Genomic DNA, 15,415 nt, shown 5'->3' on the forward strand with positions numbered 1-15,415 from the left:
TCTGATTAGGAATTTTAACTGTTTCGGAATTTTCTGTATCTCCCTTTTGAGTGCAATGGGAAAATATGCAAGAACATAAACAAATGCCTCTTTCTTGCTAAAATTAGAAACTGCGAAACACGCATTCGGTTTCTTGGTCCTATAATGTATTTTTTAAAGTTTGTTGCTTTTTCGTATTCTCGTTTGAGATTTTAACTGTTTCTTGATTTTCTTAAGAGTAAATTACAAAAATCGTCCTTTAAGTATGTCACTTATTGCAAACTGTGTCCTTTGTCTTCAATAATTACAGAAAACATACTCGATGTTTGCAAACCCTTGCAAGCTATGTCCTTTAGCCCTAACTCAGTTAATTTTTGTGGTTAAATCTGACCAAATGGACCCCACATGAGGGTATTTTTGTGGTTAAATCTGACCAAATAGACCCCACATGAGAGTAAAATGACCAAAATACCCTCATGTGGGGTCCATTTGGTCAGATTTAACCACAAAAAATCAACTGAGTTAGGGCTAAAGGACATAACTTGCAAGGGTTTGCAAACATCGAGTACATTTTCTGTAATCATTGAAGACAAAGGACACAGTTTGCAATAAGTGACATACATAAAGAACGATTCTTGTAATTTACTCTAGATTTTAACTGTTTCTTTATTTTCTGAATTACCCTTTTGAGTGAATTGTGAATATATTCAATAAAGACTGCAAAGTTGAGCTATAAAGACTAGAAATTTGATATCTTGCTACGTATTTTCACCGAAATTTGAACAGATTTAGGAAATTCAGTGAGTAGGCCATGAACAAGATTGACGAAAATAACCCAACCGGAAAACCGACCCAAGTTGCCTCCCATGAAAACCATGACAGTGTCTCATCTTCCACCTCGTGGTCATCTGACGGTCGGATATCCTCTGGACATACGATTCTAATCTGCATACCGCATAATCCGCTATTGTTCGCAAAAGAATTCAATTCGTTCATCGTGCTCATCTGTCCACCAGTAGGAATCTTACCCATCAGCTTATTGTTACTCACATCAAGAATCGCAAGTTGATTCAGCTTCGAAAATGACTGAGGAATCAAACCCGAGATCTCGTTGTGTGACAAATCTAAGCTCTCTATCCCCTCTAGATTTCCGAAAGAAACTGGAATATTCCCGGAGATTCTGTTGTGTGAAATGTTGAGCAGCTTTAGCCCTTTGAGATTGCCTAAAGTTGCCGGAATCTCGCCGGAGATTCTGTTGTTCGACAAATCTAAAAAAGAGTAGATATCGAGCTTCCGACTTGATAACCCTCGAAATGAGTTCTTCCAGTTTAACAGCAAGTCTTGAAACTCTATCAAGAAGTTGAAAATGTCAACCGTTGGTTTCATGTCCGGTGTTTCTATCATTCTTGCAAGGTTTCCGATCTCCCGTGGGATACTTCCGGCCAAATTGTTCCCGGAGAGATCAAGAATCCGGAGCGAAGCAAGGTTCGAGATCGCTTTCGGCATAAATCCTATAAGGGAATTGTTTCTTAAGTCTAGAACTTGAAGACTCACGATTTGAGGTATCACATCTTGGAAATTTCCGGTAATATTGTTGTCGTGAAGATCAAGATGTTCGAGGTTGACCAAGTTAGTCAAATTAACCGGTAAATCGCCAGAAAACTTATTCCCACCCAAAGAAAGAATCTGAGTTTCTGTAGAAAAAGTCACCGGAATCTCACCGGAGAATTCATTGTACGACAAGTCAATGTAAGCAAGAAGAGGATTATCCGCAAAAACCGGGCCGGAAAGTCGGTTTCTCGACAAATCCAAAAGCAGCAGCCGGTAAATCTTGGATATTGAAACCGGAATATGCCCCGAAAAATTGTTTCCGGACAACATAAGGATCATAATCGTCCTGGCATTGCCTATATTCTCCGGTAACTCACCGGAAAAATTGTTTCTTGACAATGCAAGAACCGATAAACTTCCAGATTCAAACAGTTGAGGCGGGAGTTTTCCGGTGAGCTTGTTGTCGGATAAAATTATGCTTCCGACATCCATCTTTGCAAGCCAATTTGGAAATCCACCCTCGAATTGGTTACCACTCAAATCGAGAAAATCCAAATCTTTTTGCGTTGAAATCCATTCGGGAATGTGACCGGAAATTCCACATGAAGGCATGCCTAATTGTTCGAGACTGCATCGTGGAACGATCTTCGTTTTATTATTCCAAATCAATCTGCTCGCTTCTCCTCCTATAAACAGTTTCTTTAACGTCTTCATTTTGAACAACCAAGATGGGATTTCGCCTGTCAGCATATTGTTCTTGAGCCGCAGGGTCTCTAATTTTGTCAAGTTTCGCAACGATGACTGGATTGGACCGGTTAATCGGTTCTTGCTCAGATCAAGGGTGGTCAGGTTCACTAGTTCTCCAATGCCAGCCGGAATCTGACCGGATAACAAATTTTCTGATAAATCCAGTGATTCCAGATTCTTTAAGTTTCCAATAGACAACAGAATCCCACCGAAAAACTGATTCTGTGCAAGCGAAAGCTCTGTTAACTTCGTTAGATTTCCAATCTCGTCCGGTACGTTTCCAGTCAGAAAATTCTCATTTAGCTTAAGGGATTCAAGACTCCGAAGCTTACCAACTTCCGAACTTAAACCATCCGTGAAACTATTGTTACTTAGATCAACAACCCGAAGAGATTCAAGCTCGAAAAGCTCTGCAGGAATCGAACCCTTGAAGTGATTCACACTTAACACTAGTGTTGTCAGATTCCGCAGAAGCCCGAATTCAGGCAATAACTCACCCTCAAGTGAATTACTACTCATATCCAAATAACGTAAACTCGTTAACCCGAAAATCTGGCGGGGAATAGAGCCGTTAAAGTTGTTCTGCATCATGTCAAGATGAACCAGCCCGGTAAGATTACCAATCCCATCTCCAGGAATCTCACCCGCCAATGAGTTCATCGAGATATCTAGAACTTTCAGTGTCCGGATACCGAAAACCGGGGTCAAAACGTTGGAGAACACGGGGGTTTCGAGTAAGGGGACGACGGAGTATAAGTAGAGCTCGACGACTGTTCTCGTTTTGTTTCGGGTTCGTGTGCAGTTGACACGGTCCCACGTGCAACAGTCGGTTTTCGGGTCCCATGAGTCGAGTTCTGTGAATGGGATGTAGTCGTCGGAATTGGAATCGGAATTGGAATTGGAAATGGTGGTGAGGGTGGATTTGAATTGGAGTAGTGCTTGTTTTTGGTGGATTGGACATGAGGATGATATTGGAATGGAATTGAGTATGAACAAGATTGATAATATTGATAGTGATTTGATTATTGTGGCCATTATCGTAAGTGGTTTTCTGTGGGTTTTTGGATTGAATTTGTTTGTGAAAGGTGGTTACATAATTTATACCTTATAAAGGAATTGAAATGTGTGTATTATTATTATTTTTTTGATAAAGTTAGAGTGGTGTACTGATTTTGATGCATAATGTACAAGTTTTAAAGAATGATTTGTTTGAGATTTGTGGATGTAGTGGTGGGAAAAGGAATTGAATGGGTCGTCGTCGACTTAAAGTCAATGGGTAGGACAATCCCAATAATAGTGGGAATTTGACTATTGAAGGTGAGTGGAAAGCAAGATAAGTGAAGTACACTTTAAAATTTATATTTTAATGTTTTAAACCTATTTTTCTGGTAAAGCAATGCGTATATTTATATTTTTGTTAGTTTATTAACGATATATTCAATATAGTAAGGAGTGTAGTAAAGCGTAGTCATTCTAAGTGGTCAAAGTGGTGCATTAGAACTAGAATTAGTAAGTGTGTGAGTCTGTCGTTCTAAAAAAACTTTAGTTTTTTTTCTTTTTCATCATCAAGTTTTCATTCTAAGTAAGACCATTTTAGTGTTTTTTTTACCTGGCATGCATAACAGTTTTTAAAGTCAGGGGGTGTGGTACACCACCTCTGGCCATATCACCACCGTTAACGACCTATAGCGCCCCACCCCATCCCTTGCGCGCGCGCCGGGGGGGTGGGGGGTGGGGGAGGGGATCGAAGCTCCGCCAACCCAATAACGAGCGCTAAACGGGGTGTGTAGGTGGGGCTCATTATTTTCAACCAATCAAGTCCTTTGCTTTTTTATATTTTGTTTAATAGGTGGGCTTTAAACCATTTTATGCAAGTTAAAGAGACACCTTTATGTGACATGACATTGATGTGAATCTAACGTGACACTATAAAGCCCCCTAGGGGCTTTAAACTATACCGACACTATAAAGTGTTAACATGAGCTCGCCTAGCTATTTTTTTATTATGCTAGCATGCATAACAATTTTTTCTTTGTTTGTTTTTAGTTGGACTAAAAATGAAAAGGGTACAATCCTAGTTGTGTTCACTTAAATTGAAAATGAATTAATATAAATTGATCCAAATAGTTTGATTTTTTATATATATCTTTTGTTTAAATATATGTTGTTGAGAGTGACAAAGTAAACGGTTTAAGTCAATGATATGATTCCTTTCGGACAAATCTCTAGGTCCCAACTCCTACCTAAGGTTGACAAAAACCTGAGGATGATATTTACCTAGAAATTTCATCTATTTATATTTTTGTATCGTTAATGTAAAAAAAATGTTTATTTTGAATAATTTGTATATGTTTGATGGGGTTATGTTATTCTATAATACTCCTAAAAATAAGAATTGTATAAAGACACAATGGATTGCACAATATGACACAATGTCGAGCAAAATATAACACAATGCCGAAAAATATAACATAATGTCGAGAAAAAAAGACACAACGAGTCGCACAAAAGACACGATGATGCAAATATAGAAAAGACACAATGATAATAAACAAAAATTTAAAAATCTACAACCTATAAATCTAAAAGTGAAAATTTAAAGTCTCACATCGTAGAGTTTGATGAGACGGTTCCAATGTTGCTTGAATGAGGTCAATCGGAGTTCGTTTAATACCCTTTTGTACGACTTCTTATTTTTAGGAGACTTTGTATTTGATTTTAAACCATGTTTGATAACCTTTTTCATATATTATATTGGTTAAATCATTAAATTCGTTACCAATACATACAAAATGTATTATTTGTCGTCACTAATCTTGTGAAAAAGTAATTATGTAACATGCAACAATGTTAAAAGAATTAACTTGACACTTAACACATAACAATAGAATAGCAATTCATCACCAATTTTTTGAAATATATATATAGAGAGAAACGGGATCAACAGGTTAGAAGTGTGAAAACGGATCCTGGTCGAACACATGGCAGGGGGCGCTAAATGATATGCAGGGGTACGATTGTCATTGCCCATGTTCCCCTTAATAATGACGTTATGATTCCGTTTCAAACAAAATTTCGATAGAAATGACGTTTTGTTCTTTATGCTTATTTCAATGGCGTTTTTTTTTTCAAAGTAACCTTTCTTGAAATGACATTTATGTTTCTATGACGTTCTACCTATATTCAACAGATATGACGTTTTGTTCTTTTATTACTTGTTTCAATGGCATTTTTTGAACCGTTTTTTTTTAAATGTCGTTTATGTTTCAACGGCGTTCTTCCTATATTCAATATTTGGCGTTTTAAATATTAATGTTAATTGTCGTTTGGGTTCTAATATATGCATATTGTTTATGATCAATGACGTTTTACACCTGTATACTATTTGCTAATTATTCAAATCATGGCGTTTTTCTTGTATAATAATTTTGATCTTGTAGAATAATTTTGTAAAATGTTCTTGTAGAGTAATTTTGATCTTGTAGCGTAATTATCAAAATTACTCTACCGATATATCTTATAGAGTAATTTTGATCTTGTAGGATAATTATCAAAATTACTCTGTTTCAAAATTACTCTACAAATATATCAAAATTACTCTGTAAGTTTATCAAACAACATACAATTCAAAATTACTCTACAAAATCATTTGTAGAGTAATTATGATAATCTACAAAATTACATTACAAGATCAAAATTAGCATACAAAATCATTTGTAGAGTAATTATGATAATTAATTACAGTACAATGTAAATAATTACAAAAATACTACTGCATTTTTTGGCTTTTTCATGTTTTTCATATGTTTTGTACGATAAGACATTTTGTTCGTGAAGTTAACTCTACGAACATATATATATCTTTCTGTAAAACATCTAAAGTCTAAACCCAATAATTGAACTTCAAATCTCACTCCCAACCACCACTAAAAAACCGTTGACCCATCATCTAATCAGACGCAAGATCATCTTATCTTCAACAATGGATTCCAATTAACTTTAAACAACAATCTCATAATAATAACTTGTCAATGGCTGCCACCTTGTTCATCTTTGTCTTTCTATTCATCCTCGTATGCATCTGGTTCCAAATCCACCGGAATAAACAAGCAGCCACCAACAATCTTCCACCAGGAACCTTCGGTTGGCCATATATAGGTGAAACACTAGAATTCGTTCGTTTACAAAGACACGGAACCCCGGAGACATTCATACGAGAGAGAATCAAGAAATATGACAGTCGTTTGGTTTTCAAAACATCGTTGATCGGCCACCGTATGGCCGTCTTCTGCGGACCCCAGGGGAACAAGTTTTTGTTCGGAAACGAGAACAAACTGGTGGCGTCGTGGTGGCCGGAGACAATGAGTAGGTTGTTGGGTAAGTGTTTGAATACTAGTCGCGGTGATGAAGCCAAGTGGTTGAGAAAGATGATGATAGAGTGTCTAGGTCCAGATGCTTTGTCCAGTCGTTATACTGTCACTATTGAGAAAATTACTCGTCGCTATATACAAGATCACTGGCAAGGTATCTCACTTTGGGTTTTGGAAGTAATAAATTAATTAATTTTATGTAGTTTTGTTTTTTCTTTTATTTAGTGTTTTTAGGGGGGGGGGGGTGAGGTGGTCGTCGTGGGCTAGTCAAACAAGCCGAGTTTAAGCTTAAAAACTTCTAAAACTTTTACTAGTTCTTAAAACTTTAAAACTCAACTATTTTTAGTAGCTCTCAAATTAAACATGGTTAACGTGCGCTCGAGCTTGTAAATGTAAATCATGTTGGGGTATCTATTCAAGATTAGTGGTGCATTGGTAAGCGTTTCATTTCGCTTCCAAATGCAACTCCACTAGTTCTTTTTGCCTGAACTTGTTTATTGTTACTAACCCAGCGTAATCTACACTTTAGCTGGTCCTAGTGGCGCTGGCAGACCTACACTCAAGTGTGGGGGCGGCCGCCCCGTAAAAAAAAAAAAAACTAAAATAGTGTATTTTTTATAAAAAATTCCCAACCACCCCTTTAAAAGTTCAGTTAATTCCCTTGATCGTAACCCAGAGAAAAATCTTGTGTCTGCTATGGCCACTGCCTATTGGTTAGCAAGATACAAGAGCGGTTAGTGAATTTTCAAGTTCAAATGCAGCCTTCAATGGTTTATTGCCTTAACCCGTGAAGATCACTAGCCCAACATGAGTTGTATTTAATCCAATCCTACTAGTTAGAAAAATACTAGTGTGGTCCCGTGAGTTTTTGGGTTCAAAATTAGTCGTTACTGGTTTCTTGCCTTAACCTTGACGGTCGCTAGCCCAACTAGTGAATTTTCTTTTAACGGGTTCTCACGGTTCAGGAAAAAAAAAAGAGAGAGAGAGAGAGAGACGTTGAAGCTCCACTGGCACGATTCATTTGCAACCCTAATCATATTTGACGACAGTCTACAAAAGTTAAAGTTAAATGTCATTTTAGTCCTTGTGGTTTAGGTCATTTTGCCAGTTTAGTCCAAATGTTTCATTTTTCACCTGTGTGTTCAAAAAGGTTTCACCGTTGCCACTTTAGTCCACTGGATTAACTTCATCCATTTTTTCTATTAACGATAAGGGTAATTCGGTCATTTTATATGTAATTCTGATAACCAGAAGGGCAATTCGGCCATATAAAATGACCAAATTGCCCTTTTCGTTAACAAAAAAAATAGACGAAGTTAACCGAGTGGAATAAACTGGCAACGGTGAAACCTTTTTAGACCCACAGATGAAAAATGAAACATTTGAACTAAACTAGTAAAATGGCACAAACCATAGGGAATAAAATGGCATTTAACTCATTAAAGTTATATTACAAATTCACTACCAAAAATATAATCTAATAAAGAGTTCGTTGTCATGAAGGCAGGAACGAGATAAAGGTTTTCGAGACAGTGAAATCATACTTATTTGAGCTTGCTTGTAGTATGTTTCTTAGCCTGGAAGACCCAAAACAAGTTTCAGAACTCGGATCCTTGTTCAAAACATTCCTAAAAGGGCTTGCAGAGCTACCCATTGCCATCCCAGGGACCCGTTTTTACCGGGCTAAAAAGGCAACATATGCTATTAAAAAGCAGCTCATGGTTATCATCAAACAAAGGAGAGAAATCACTAAACAAGAAAATGCAGCATCTTTTGAAGATCTTCTATCACATTTGCTTTCATCTTCAGATGAAAACGGTCGATTTTTGTCTGAAATTGAGATCGCGGATAACATAATGTTGCTACTTTTCGCGGGGCATGACACTACTGCTAGTTTAATAACGTTGCTCATGAAATGTCTTGGAGAACATACCCGGGTTTATGAAAACGTGTTGAAAGGTAATGCTAACTAGGGATGTTCACGGTCCACTTTGACCAGTTTTGACCGTATTTATGGGCCGAACAAGTAACTACAGTTTTTTGGACAAACCAAACTAAACCGGATGGGTTGGTTAGGTCAAAACGGTTCAGTTTTGGTGATTTAAGCCTTTTTCCGCTTTTAGATCTTTGAAAGATTCTAAAAGAAAACGGTCGCCTAAAAAAAAGGATAAAGATCATTTTATCTTTTAAGTATTAAATTTTTTTGAGAAAAAGCGAGAGAAAAAACTTAAGAGCACAAAATCGGTTAGATCAATAATCTATACGTATTATAACTAAAAATACTTAGGCTAGTTATCAAAGTAAGATTCGCGAACAACTTTTTTATATTGTTTTTATTTTTACTACCTAAATTAATATGTATATATATAGGTCAGTTCAGTTTACCAGACCGATTACAAACTGTAAACCGAATCATGAAACCTATTTTTTCGAACATTAAACAGAGAGTAAATTACAAAAATCGTCCTTTATGTATGTCATTTATTGCAAACTGTGTCATTTGTCTACAATAATTACAGAAAATGTACTCGATGTTTGCAAACCTTTGCAAGTTATGTCCTTTAGCTCTAACTCAATTTTTGTGGTTAAATCTGACCAAAATCATCAAACGGACCCCACATGAGAGTAAATGACCAAAATAACCTCATGTGGGGCCCATTTGGTCAGATTTAACCATAAAAAAATTAACCGAGTTAAGGCTAAAAGACATAAGGGTTTGCAATATAATTATTGAAGACAAATGACACAGTTTGTAATAAGTGACATATATAAAGGACAATTTTTGTAATTTACTCTGAGAACCATATTACTTTTAGCCCACCAAACCGGCCGATCTAGCTCGTTTATATTTGCTAAAGGATTTTCATAAAGTTTATGATAAATCATTAATAACTGATAAGTGATAATTGTTCTTTAATGTCACTAGAGCAATTAGTCATTTTGGAAGGAAAATCGCCCGGTGAATTGCTAAGCTGGAATGACTTACAAAAGATGAGATACTCTTGGAATGTAGTTTGTGAAGTAATGAGACTAAATCCACCGGTGATCGGAGCTTTTAGGGAGGCCCTGGTGGATTTTGAGTATGCGGGTTATACAATCCCGAAAGGATGGAAGGTACACCCTCGTTGACACCTCACGAATGTGAGTTTAGTAAACTAGAGATGACATATCCAACCCCTTTACTTATAAATGGGTCGACTTGTGTTGTTTTTATCTCGAACCCTCTTAAAAAGTAGTCTTCAATCATTTTGTTGACGTAGTAATTATAGTTAACACATTAATCACTTATAAAAGTTAGGCCAAAAAGTTGTTTTCATATAGGAAACTATTACCTAGCCTGCCTATTGTTCGTCATCTTCGCGTGTTTGTTTTGTGAATTCCAGATAATTTGGAGTGCGGTCATGACACATAAGGAAGAGGATAACTTCTCAAACGTTACCAAATTTGATCCTTCGAGATTTGAAGGAACAGGGCCCACGCCTTTCACCTATGTTCCGTTTGGAGGCGGTCCTAGGATGTGTTTAGGGAAAGAACTAGCTCGTGTGCAAGTACTTGTGTTCCTACACAACATTGTGACTAAGTTTAAGTGGGACCTACTCAATCCCGATGAGAAGATAGAGTATGATCCTATGGCTACCCCGGTAAATAAACTTCCAATTCGACTCCATCCTCATCAAATTTGAAGACATATCATATATCATTATGGTTATATAGAAATGCTAAAACAATTATTAGAGTTATTAGTTACACTTGTGTAACTTCTCCACACTTGAGCAAAACAATAAAAAACGAGCATTGAGCTTTGCTCAAGATTAAATATCATGGCCGGTGTTTGGTTTAGGTATGCTAGGGCAATAACTCTCGTCACGAGCACAACAACAAACAAATGAGCTAGCCGGTTAGGGTCGTAAATGAGTTGACGTATTTAACCTGTTTAACGTAGCAATTGGTTAGGGTTGACTTAACCAACTTGTTTTCAGTCTGTCAAAAGGGTTGGTTAGAGTTGACTACTTGGCTTGACCAACATGTTTTTAATCTGCTAGATCGTTTAAATTACAATTAAACTTATAAATTTAAGTTCAATTTCTCAAATGAATTAAGAGGGATTTGATAATGTATAATGAACTGAACTGAGTAGTTCCCTTTGTTTTTAAGTTATATTGTGACATTGAAAGTTGAAGCTAGTCATACAAATTAGATGGGTCAACTTAGCTTTTTTTTTTTTTTTTTTTTTTTTCTGAACGACAAATTTGGATCAGTGACGGACCACTGGAGTATCATCGTGGCACTAGCGGAACAACCCGATCATATCCATCTCCACTAGGCATATGTCTATACACCAATTCAGAAGGAAACCTAATAAATATGGGAAAACCCCCTTGTGAGAATCGAACTCAGGATCTATTGGTCCAAAAGCCTTATCTCACCCCTAATATGCCACTAGGCTATAAAGCCATGGACATGGGTCAACTTAGCTAACCCAATTTGTTAACATTTAACTTTTTGAGACTATAGTTAATGACTAATCAGCTAGTTGGGTTATACTAACACAAACCAGCCCAACGCTTTCATGAATTATGAGCCCACATTGATATATGACTTGGAATCTAAAATCTTAGATGACGGACCTCTTTCATTTCGGGATCAAACCCATTGATAGTGGTTTTTCAAATCTGACATTATGATAATTATATAATCATAAATCGTATGTCATAGTATTTAATAAAATTAATTATATTAAATTAAAATTAGCAAAGGCAAAGCGTTAAAACACTCGGGTTTGAGAGGGAGAGGTCTTCGGTTCAAGTCCCACAGACACATGGATTTAAAAAATCGCCGTTCAAAAATTTGTGTAATAAGTGATAAAAAAATCAGATATAAATATTGTGAGGTTACCATAGATATTTATCGTTTAAAAACTTTAGTAAAAAGTGACGAGTAAATTTTGTAAATATATTGTACAAGGGGAGGGTTTATTGGGGAATACTAAAAAAATGGGGAACCGGGTAACACTTTTAAAAATTCAACTTAACATGTTAAAAATTAACTTTTTATAAATATTTTTCGGTGTTTTTCCTTATAAATATACATATAGAAACATTTTTAATAAAAAACTAAAAAAATATTTAAAAAATGTTTAAAAAACAGTTAAAAATATATATTATAAAATTAACTTAACAAGTTAAAAATCAATATTTTTAAACTTTTTTAGCGATTTTCCTTATAAAAATGGGTAGAAAATATTCCAATAAAAAAATCATTTTTGTAAAAAAAAAAAAAATTTAAGCCTTTTTTTAACTGTTTTTTTATGTTTTTAGTTTTGGATTTTTTTTATTAAAAATGCTTCAACAATTATTTATAAGGAAAAGTGGCGAAATTTTTTTAAAAAAAATTGATGTTTAACATGTTAAGTTAAATCTTTTAGAGTGTTCCCTGGTTCCTCACTTTTTTAGTGTTCCCCAATAAACCTCACACTATTGTACAAAAAGTTAAAATTGCATCTTCATGCACTTTTTTACGCCCAATCTTAGCTAGAAAACTACCACACTAACACTAATCTGATCTATTGCTTGCTATAATATCGATGTATTGTCATTTTTGCTGGAAAAATTGCTAAACAAAACGGACGTGCGGCGAAGAAAGTAAAAGATTAGATACTATTATATCTCATATACAAATAGCAACTTGAGTCACCTCTATTTTGTTGAAAAGTCGCGTCCCAAACATGTGCCCTCTAAACTGAAAAGCGTCGAAGAAAAAAACGGTTATGAATACATGGATCACGTTTGGCATATAATAATTAAATAAATTGAAAAAAATTTACAAAAGTCAACGGTTGCTGTGGTAGACACGAATTTTCATTTCCCACGAAATTTGCTTATGAATACTACCTTTTCATTGTTTTGTTATTTTCTCTTTTTTTGAAATTTTGCAAAATCCCATTTCGCATTCGGATTTATCATGCAACTTAGAAGACTGACAGTATGCGTGAAGTAAGATTTTAAATATGTTTTTTTTTTGTAAAATCGGATACTCAAATAGTTATTTGAACGACGACACGCTCTCTTTGAATGATCATAACGTTTCAACGATGACGACGGTTATAAGACAAATTAAATGTGTCTGTTGAATTGCAAATGTTTAACACCCAGATGTTCTTATGACGGTTATTTATACTAAATAAACCAAAAGACATGTTTGTTTCATATGTGGTCACCGGTAATGTGTAATTCTCTCTACCGTATAATTCTATACCTCTTTTCCTCATGTCTCCAGATCCATCCCACTTGGCCCTCAATCTCCCATACTTCTTATTTGATAGGCGACTTTTGCAAACCGTAACTCCTTAATCCGGTCACCCACGCCAGCGACGACAATTACCTTCTCACCGGAATCGTTGTCAGATCACAACACCGGCGATTCCGATGCAACGTTCGTTGAAATCCACCCTTCCGGAGTTCCGGTCACTACGGACGGATTAGAATATGACTCACACATACTTCAAGTTATATGTTTTCCGAAAGGTGTATCCTTCTATAATTTTCTTTTTGATTCGGCATAGGTAATTTTGGATATCTTGGCTTTCATGGATTCCAGATTTGTAACGCCCCAAAAACCCAAATGTTAAAATTTCAAGAATGATTTATTTCACATGGTGTGATATTGAGGTAACTAAGTTAGTGAACTTGGTTTTAAATACAAGTTAATATGTGAAATGAAATAAATGACAAGTTTTAAAAGATTTAGGGGTTAAAAGGGAAAAGTGTTAAATAAAACACTTGACAAAAAAAAAATAAGTCAGTGTTTGGGGTTCTGGGCATGCGATCGAGAGCAGGAACCAAGGGAAGAGCCAAAACCCTAATGACCAAAAATCATCAAATTGAAAAGGAGATCAAGGGCAAATCGAATGCATGGGTTTAGATACTCTTTAATCTAAGTGTATTGATCATAAGGTGAGTTCAATTTCATGGTTTGATGCTTTTTGTTAATTGGGTTTTGATTAATCCGTGAAGATTGTATGAATTTGAGTTTGTATGTGGGTTAATATCATTATGTAGAATGTGAATTATCTTTGATTTTGGTTATAGCAAAGGATTGAAGTAAAACCCACTTGTGTTAGTCACATGATAAGATTTTAGCAATTCTTAGATGCTAAAACTTATGAGAAATTGAAGGATGAATGTATAAGTATTAGAGTTTTGGTAGATGTTCTTGATGTAGGCTAAGAAGCTAAGTGAAATCGGTTGAATTGATCAAGTGTGGTGTGAATGAGTAGGTTATGCATAAAGCACATGTACATAGTGCTTAAAATATTGTATGCACACCAAGTGTTCGCTTAAATGCTTGAATGGTTAATTTTATAAATTTTGAATGAATTAGGAAGTCTTGCATTGTATTTGGAAAATGTAAAGTTAATAAATTGTGAAATGTGTTATGGAAAGCGAATGATGCGTGAATGTAATTGATATGTAAATTAATGGCGTAATCTAAAATGAGAGCGGATTATGTATAGGATTGTAATTAGAAGGTAAAAGTTCGTATGCAAGAACTTATGTGTTATGAACTAACTAATTTATGTGCCGTATATGGTAGTAATGAAGTATGATGATACATATCCCATATTTGCGCTAATAAGCTAAAGAAAGTCAAATATTGCATGATTTGAAAGCCGAACGAATGAATGTATGTAAGCTAACCGTGTTATGAATGTGATGACTTGTACGGATAGGAGTCATGTCAACATGAGCACAAATAAGGAAGTGCCACGGGTAGAAGGTAAACACGGAAGCTAAGTGCAAATTCGGACGCGCGAGGTAAGTAATTTCCCGGACTCCCTTTTTAGTAGTAAAGAGATTAGTTGCATGATAAATGTTAGAAGTTGTGTTGAAACGTGAAATTGATGATGATATCAAGTATTAGTATTAAGTGAGTGATTTTCCGGAATCACTTCTTAGTTTATTAAAGTAAGGTTATGTGCTACTTATTTAAGTATGGGTTTGGAGTTTAGGAAGGTTTGAGTATGTAGAATTGAAGGTTTCCTCTAAGTCGACCAAACGGGTCAAAATAAGAGTTAACTCATTACGGTATGATTTGCGTTAGTTATGACGAAGGTATTATAACCGGGTCATGAATATAATTTCTTACAAGTGCGCTAACCGAGAAACGGGGACATGGGTTAATGGTCAAAAGGCTTAGTCTTGAGTTTAAACAAAAGAGTTGTTTGATAAAAACATGAATGGGTCGAATAATTCGTAAATGATATTAAGCCGAAAGCATATAAGTTAAGAACTTCCTTAGTTCGGAGGTTAGATTTTGAGTCCAATTGATAGAGGACCAAAATATGATCATGTAGGAAGAAACGGGAGGTTAAACGGATAAAGGGTTCAAAAGTTACGCAAGTTTTAGCGTTTTCGGACGACGAAACGGATCTGCAGCAAAACGACAATTCTAGGGGCCGTCGCCGACGCCCCTATGGCCGTCGCCGACGCCCCGTGCATTTTCATTATTTGTCCGACGCCTTAATGTACTGTCTACGCGATTTTGGCCGACGCAAGGAAACGCACGGTCGTGCGCTTGGCCGCATGGTCGTGCGATTACGAGCAAATCATTGCACTAGCTTGTGCACTGCCAGTGCCCCCGACGTTGTAGGAACTGCACGGTCGTGCGGTTGGGACGCATGGCCGTGCATCAGCTGCCAGTTCAGTAAAATGTGCAGAATTCCTCCAAAATAGTCCCGTAACCAAAAAGGAGTCCTGAATCGTATTCTA

At 36.0% G+C, this 15,415-nt stretch overlaps 2 protein-coding genes across 3 annotated transcripts; one reads left to right on the forward strand and one right to left on the reverse strand.

Annotated features, from left to right (window-relative positions):
• Positions 1–704: 704 nt before the first annotated feature.
• Positions 705–3,440, reverse strand: LOC118480536 (receptor-like protein 46). Its single transcript, XM_035975503.1, has one exon. It carries the CDS (start codon positions 3,310–3,312, stop codon positions 748–750), a length of 2,565 nt encoding a protein of 854 aa, XP_035831396.1. The 5' UTR covers positions 3,313–3,440; the 3' UTR covers positions 705–747.
• Positions 3,441–6,163: 2,723 nt separating this feature from the next.
• On the forward strand, positions 6,164–10,469 carry LOC110867641 (beta-amyrin 28-monooxygenase). 2 transcript variants are annotated; one of them, XM_022116645.2, is made up of 4 exons: positions 6,164–6,801; positions 8,151–8,606; positions 9,574–9,761; positions 10,031–10,469. In XM_022116645.2, exons 1-4 carry the CDS (start codon positions 6,309–6,311, stop codon positions 10,328–10,330), a joined length of 1,437 nt encoding a protein of 478 aa, XP_021972337.1. In that variant the 5' UTR covers positions 6,164–6,308; the 3' UTR covers positions 10,331–10,469. The 2 variants fall into 2 exon arrangements, with proteins under 2 accessions (XP_021972337.1, XP_035831398.1); XM_035975505.1 differs by having other exon boundaries at positions 6,165–6,801; positions 9,574–9,788.
• The last annotated feature ends 4,946 nt before the right edge of the window (positions 10,470–15,415 follow it).

This window comes from Helianthus annuus, chromosome 7, assembly GCF_002127325.2.
Source record: "Helianthus annuus cultivar XRQ/B chromosome 7, HanXRQr2.0-SUNRISE, whole genome shotgun sequence".
In the NCBI taxonomy this organism is placed as follows: Eukaryota; Viridiplantae; Streptophyta; class Magnoliopsida; order Asterales; family Asteraceae; genus Helianthus; species Helianthus annuus.

Coding starts and splice junctions, on each gene's coding strand:
- LOC118480536 (XM_035975503.1), bottom strand. CDS start 3,312: ATGGCCACAATAATCAAATCACTATCAATATTATCAATCTTGTTCATA.
- LOC110867641 (XM_022116645.2), top strand. CDS start 6,309: ATGGCTGCCACCTTGTTCATCTTTGTCTTTCTATTCATCCTCGTATGC. Junction 6,802..8,150: donor TATACAAGATCACTGGCAAG/GTATCTCACTTT, acceptor GTTGTCATGAAG/GCAGGAACGAGATAAAGGTT. Junction 8,607..9,573: donor TTATGAAAACGTGTTGAAAG/GTAATGCTAACT, acceptor TAATGTCACTAG/AGCAATTAGTCATTTTGGAA.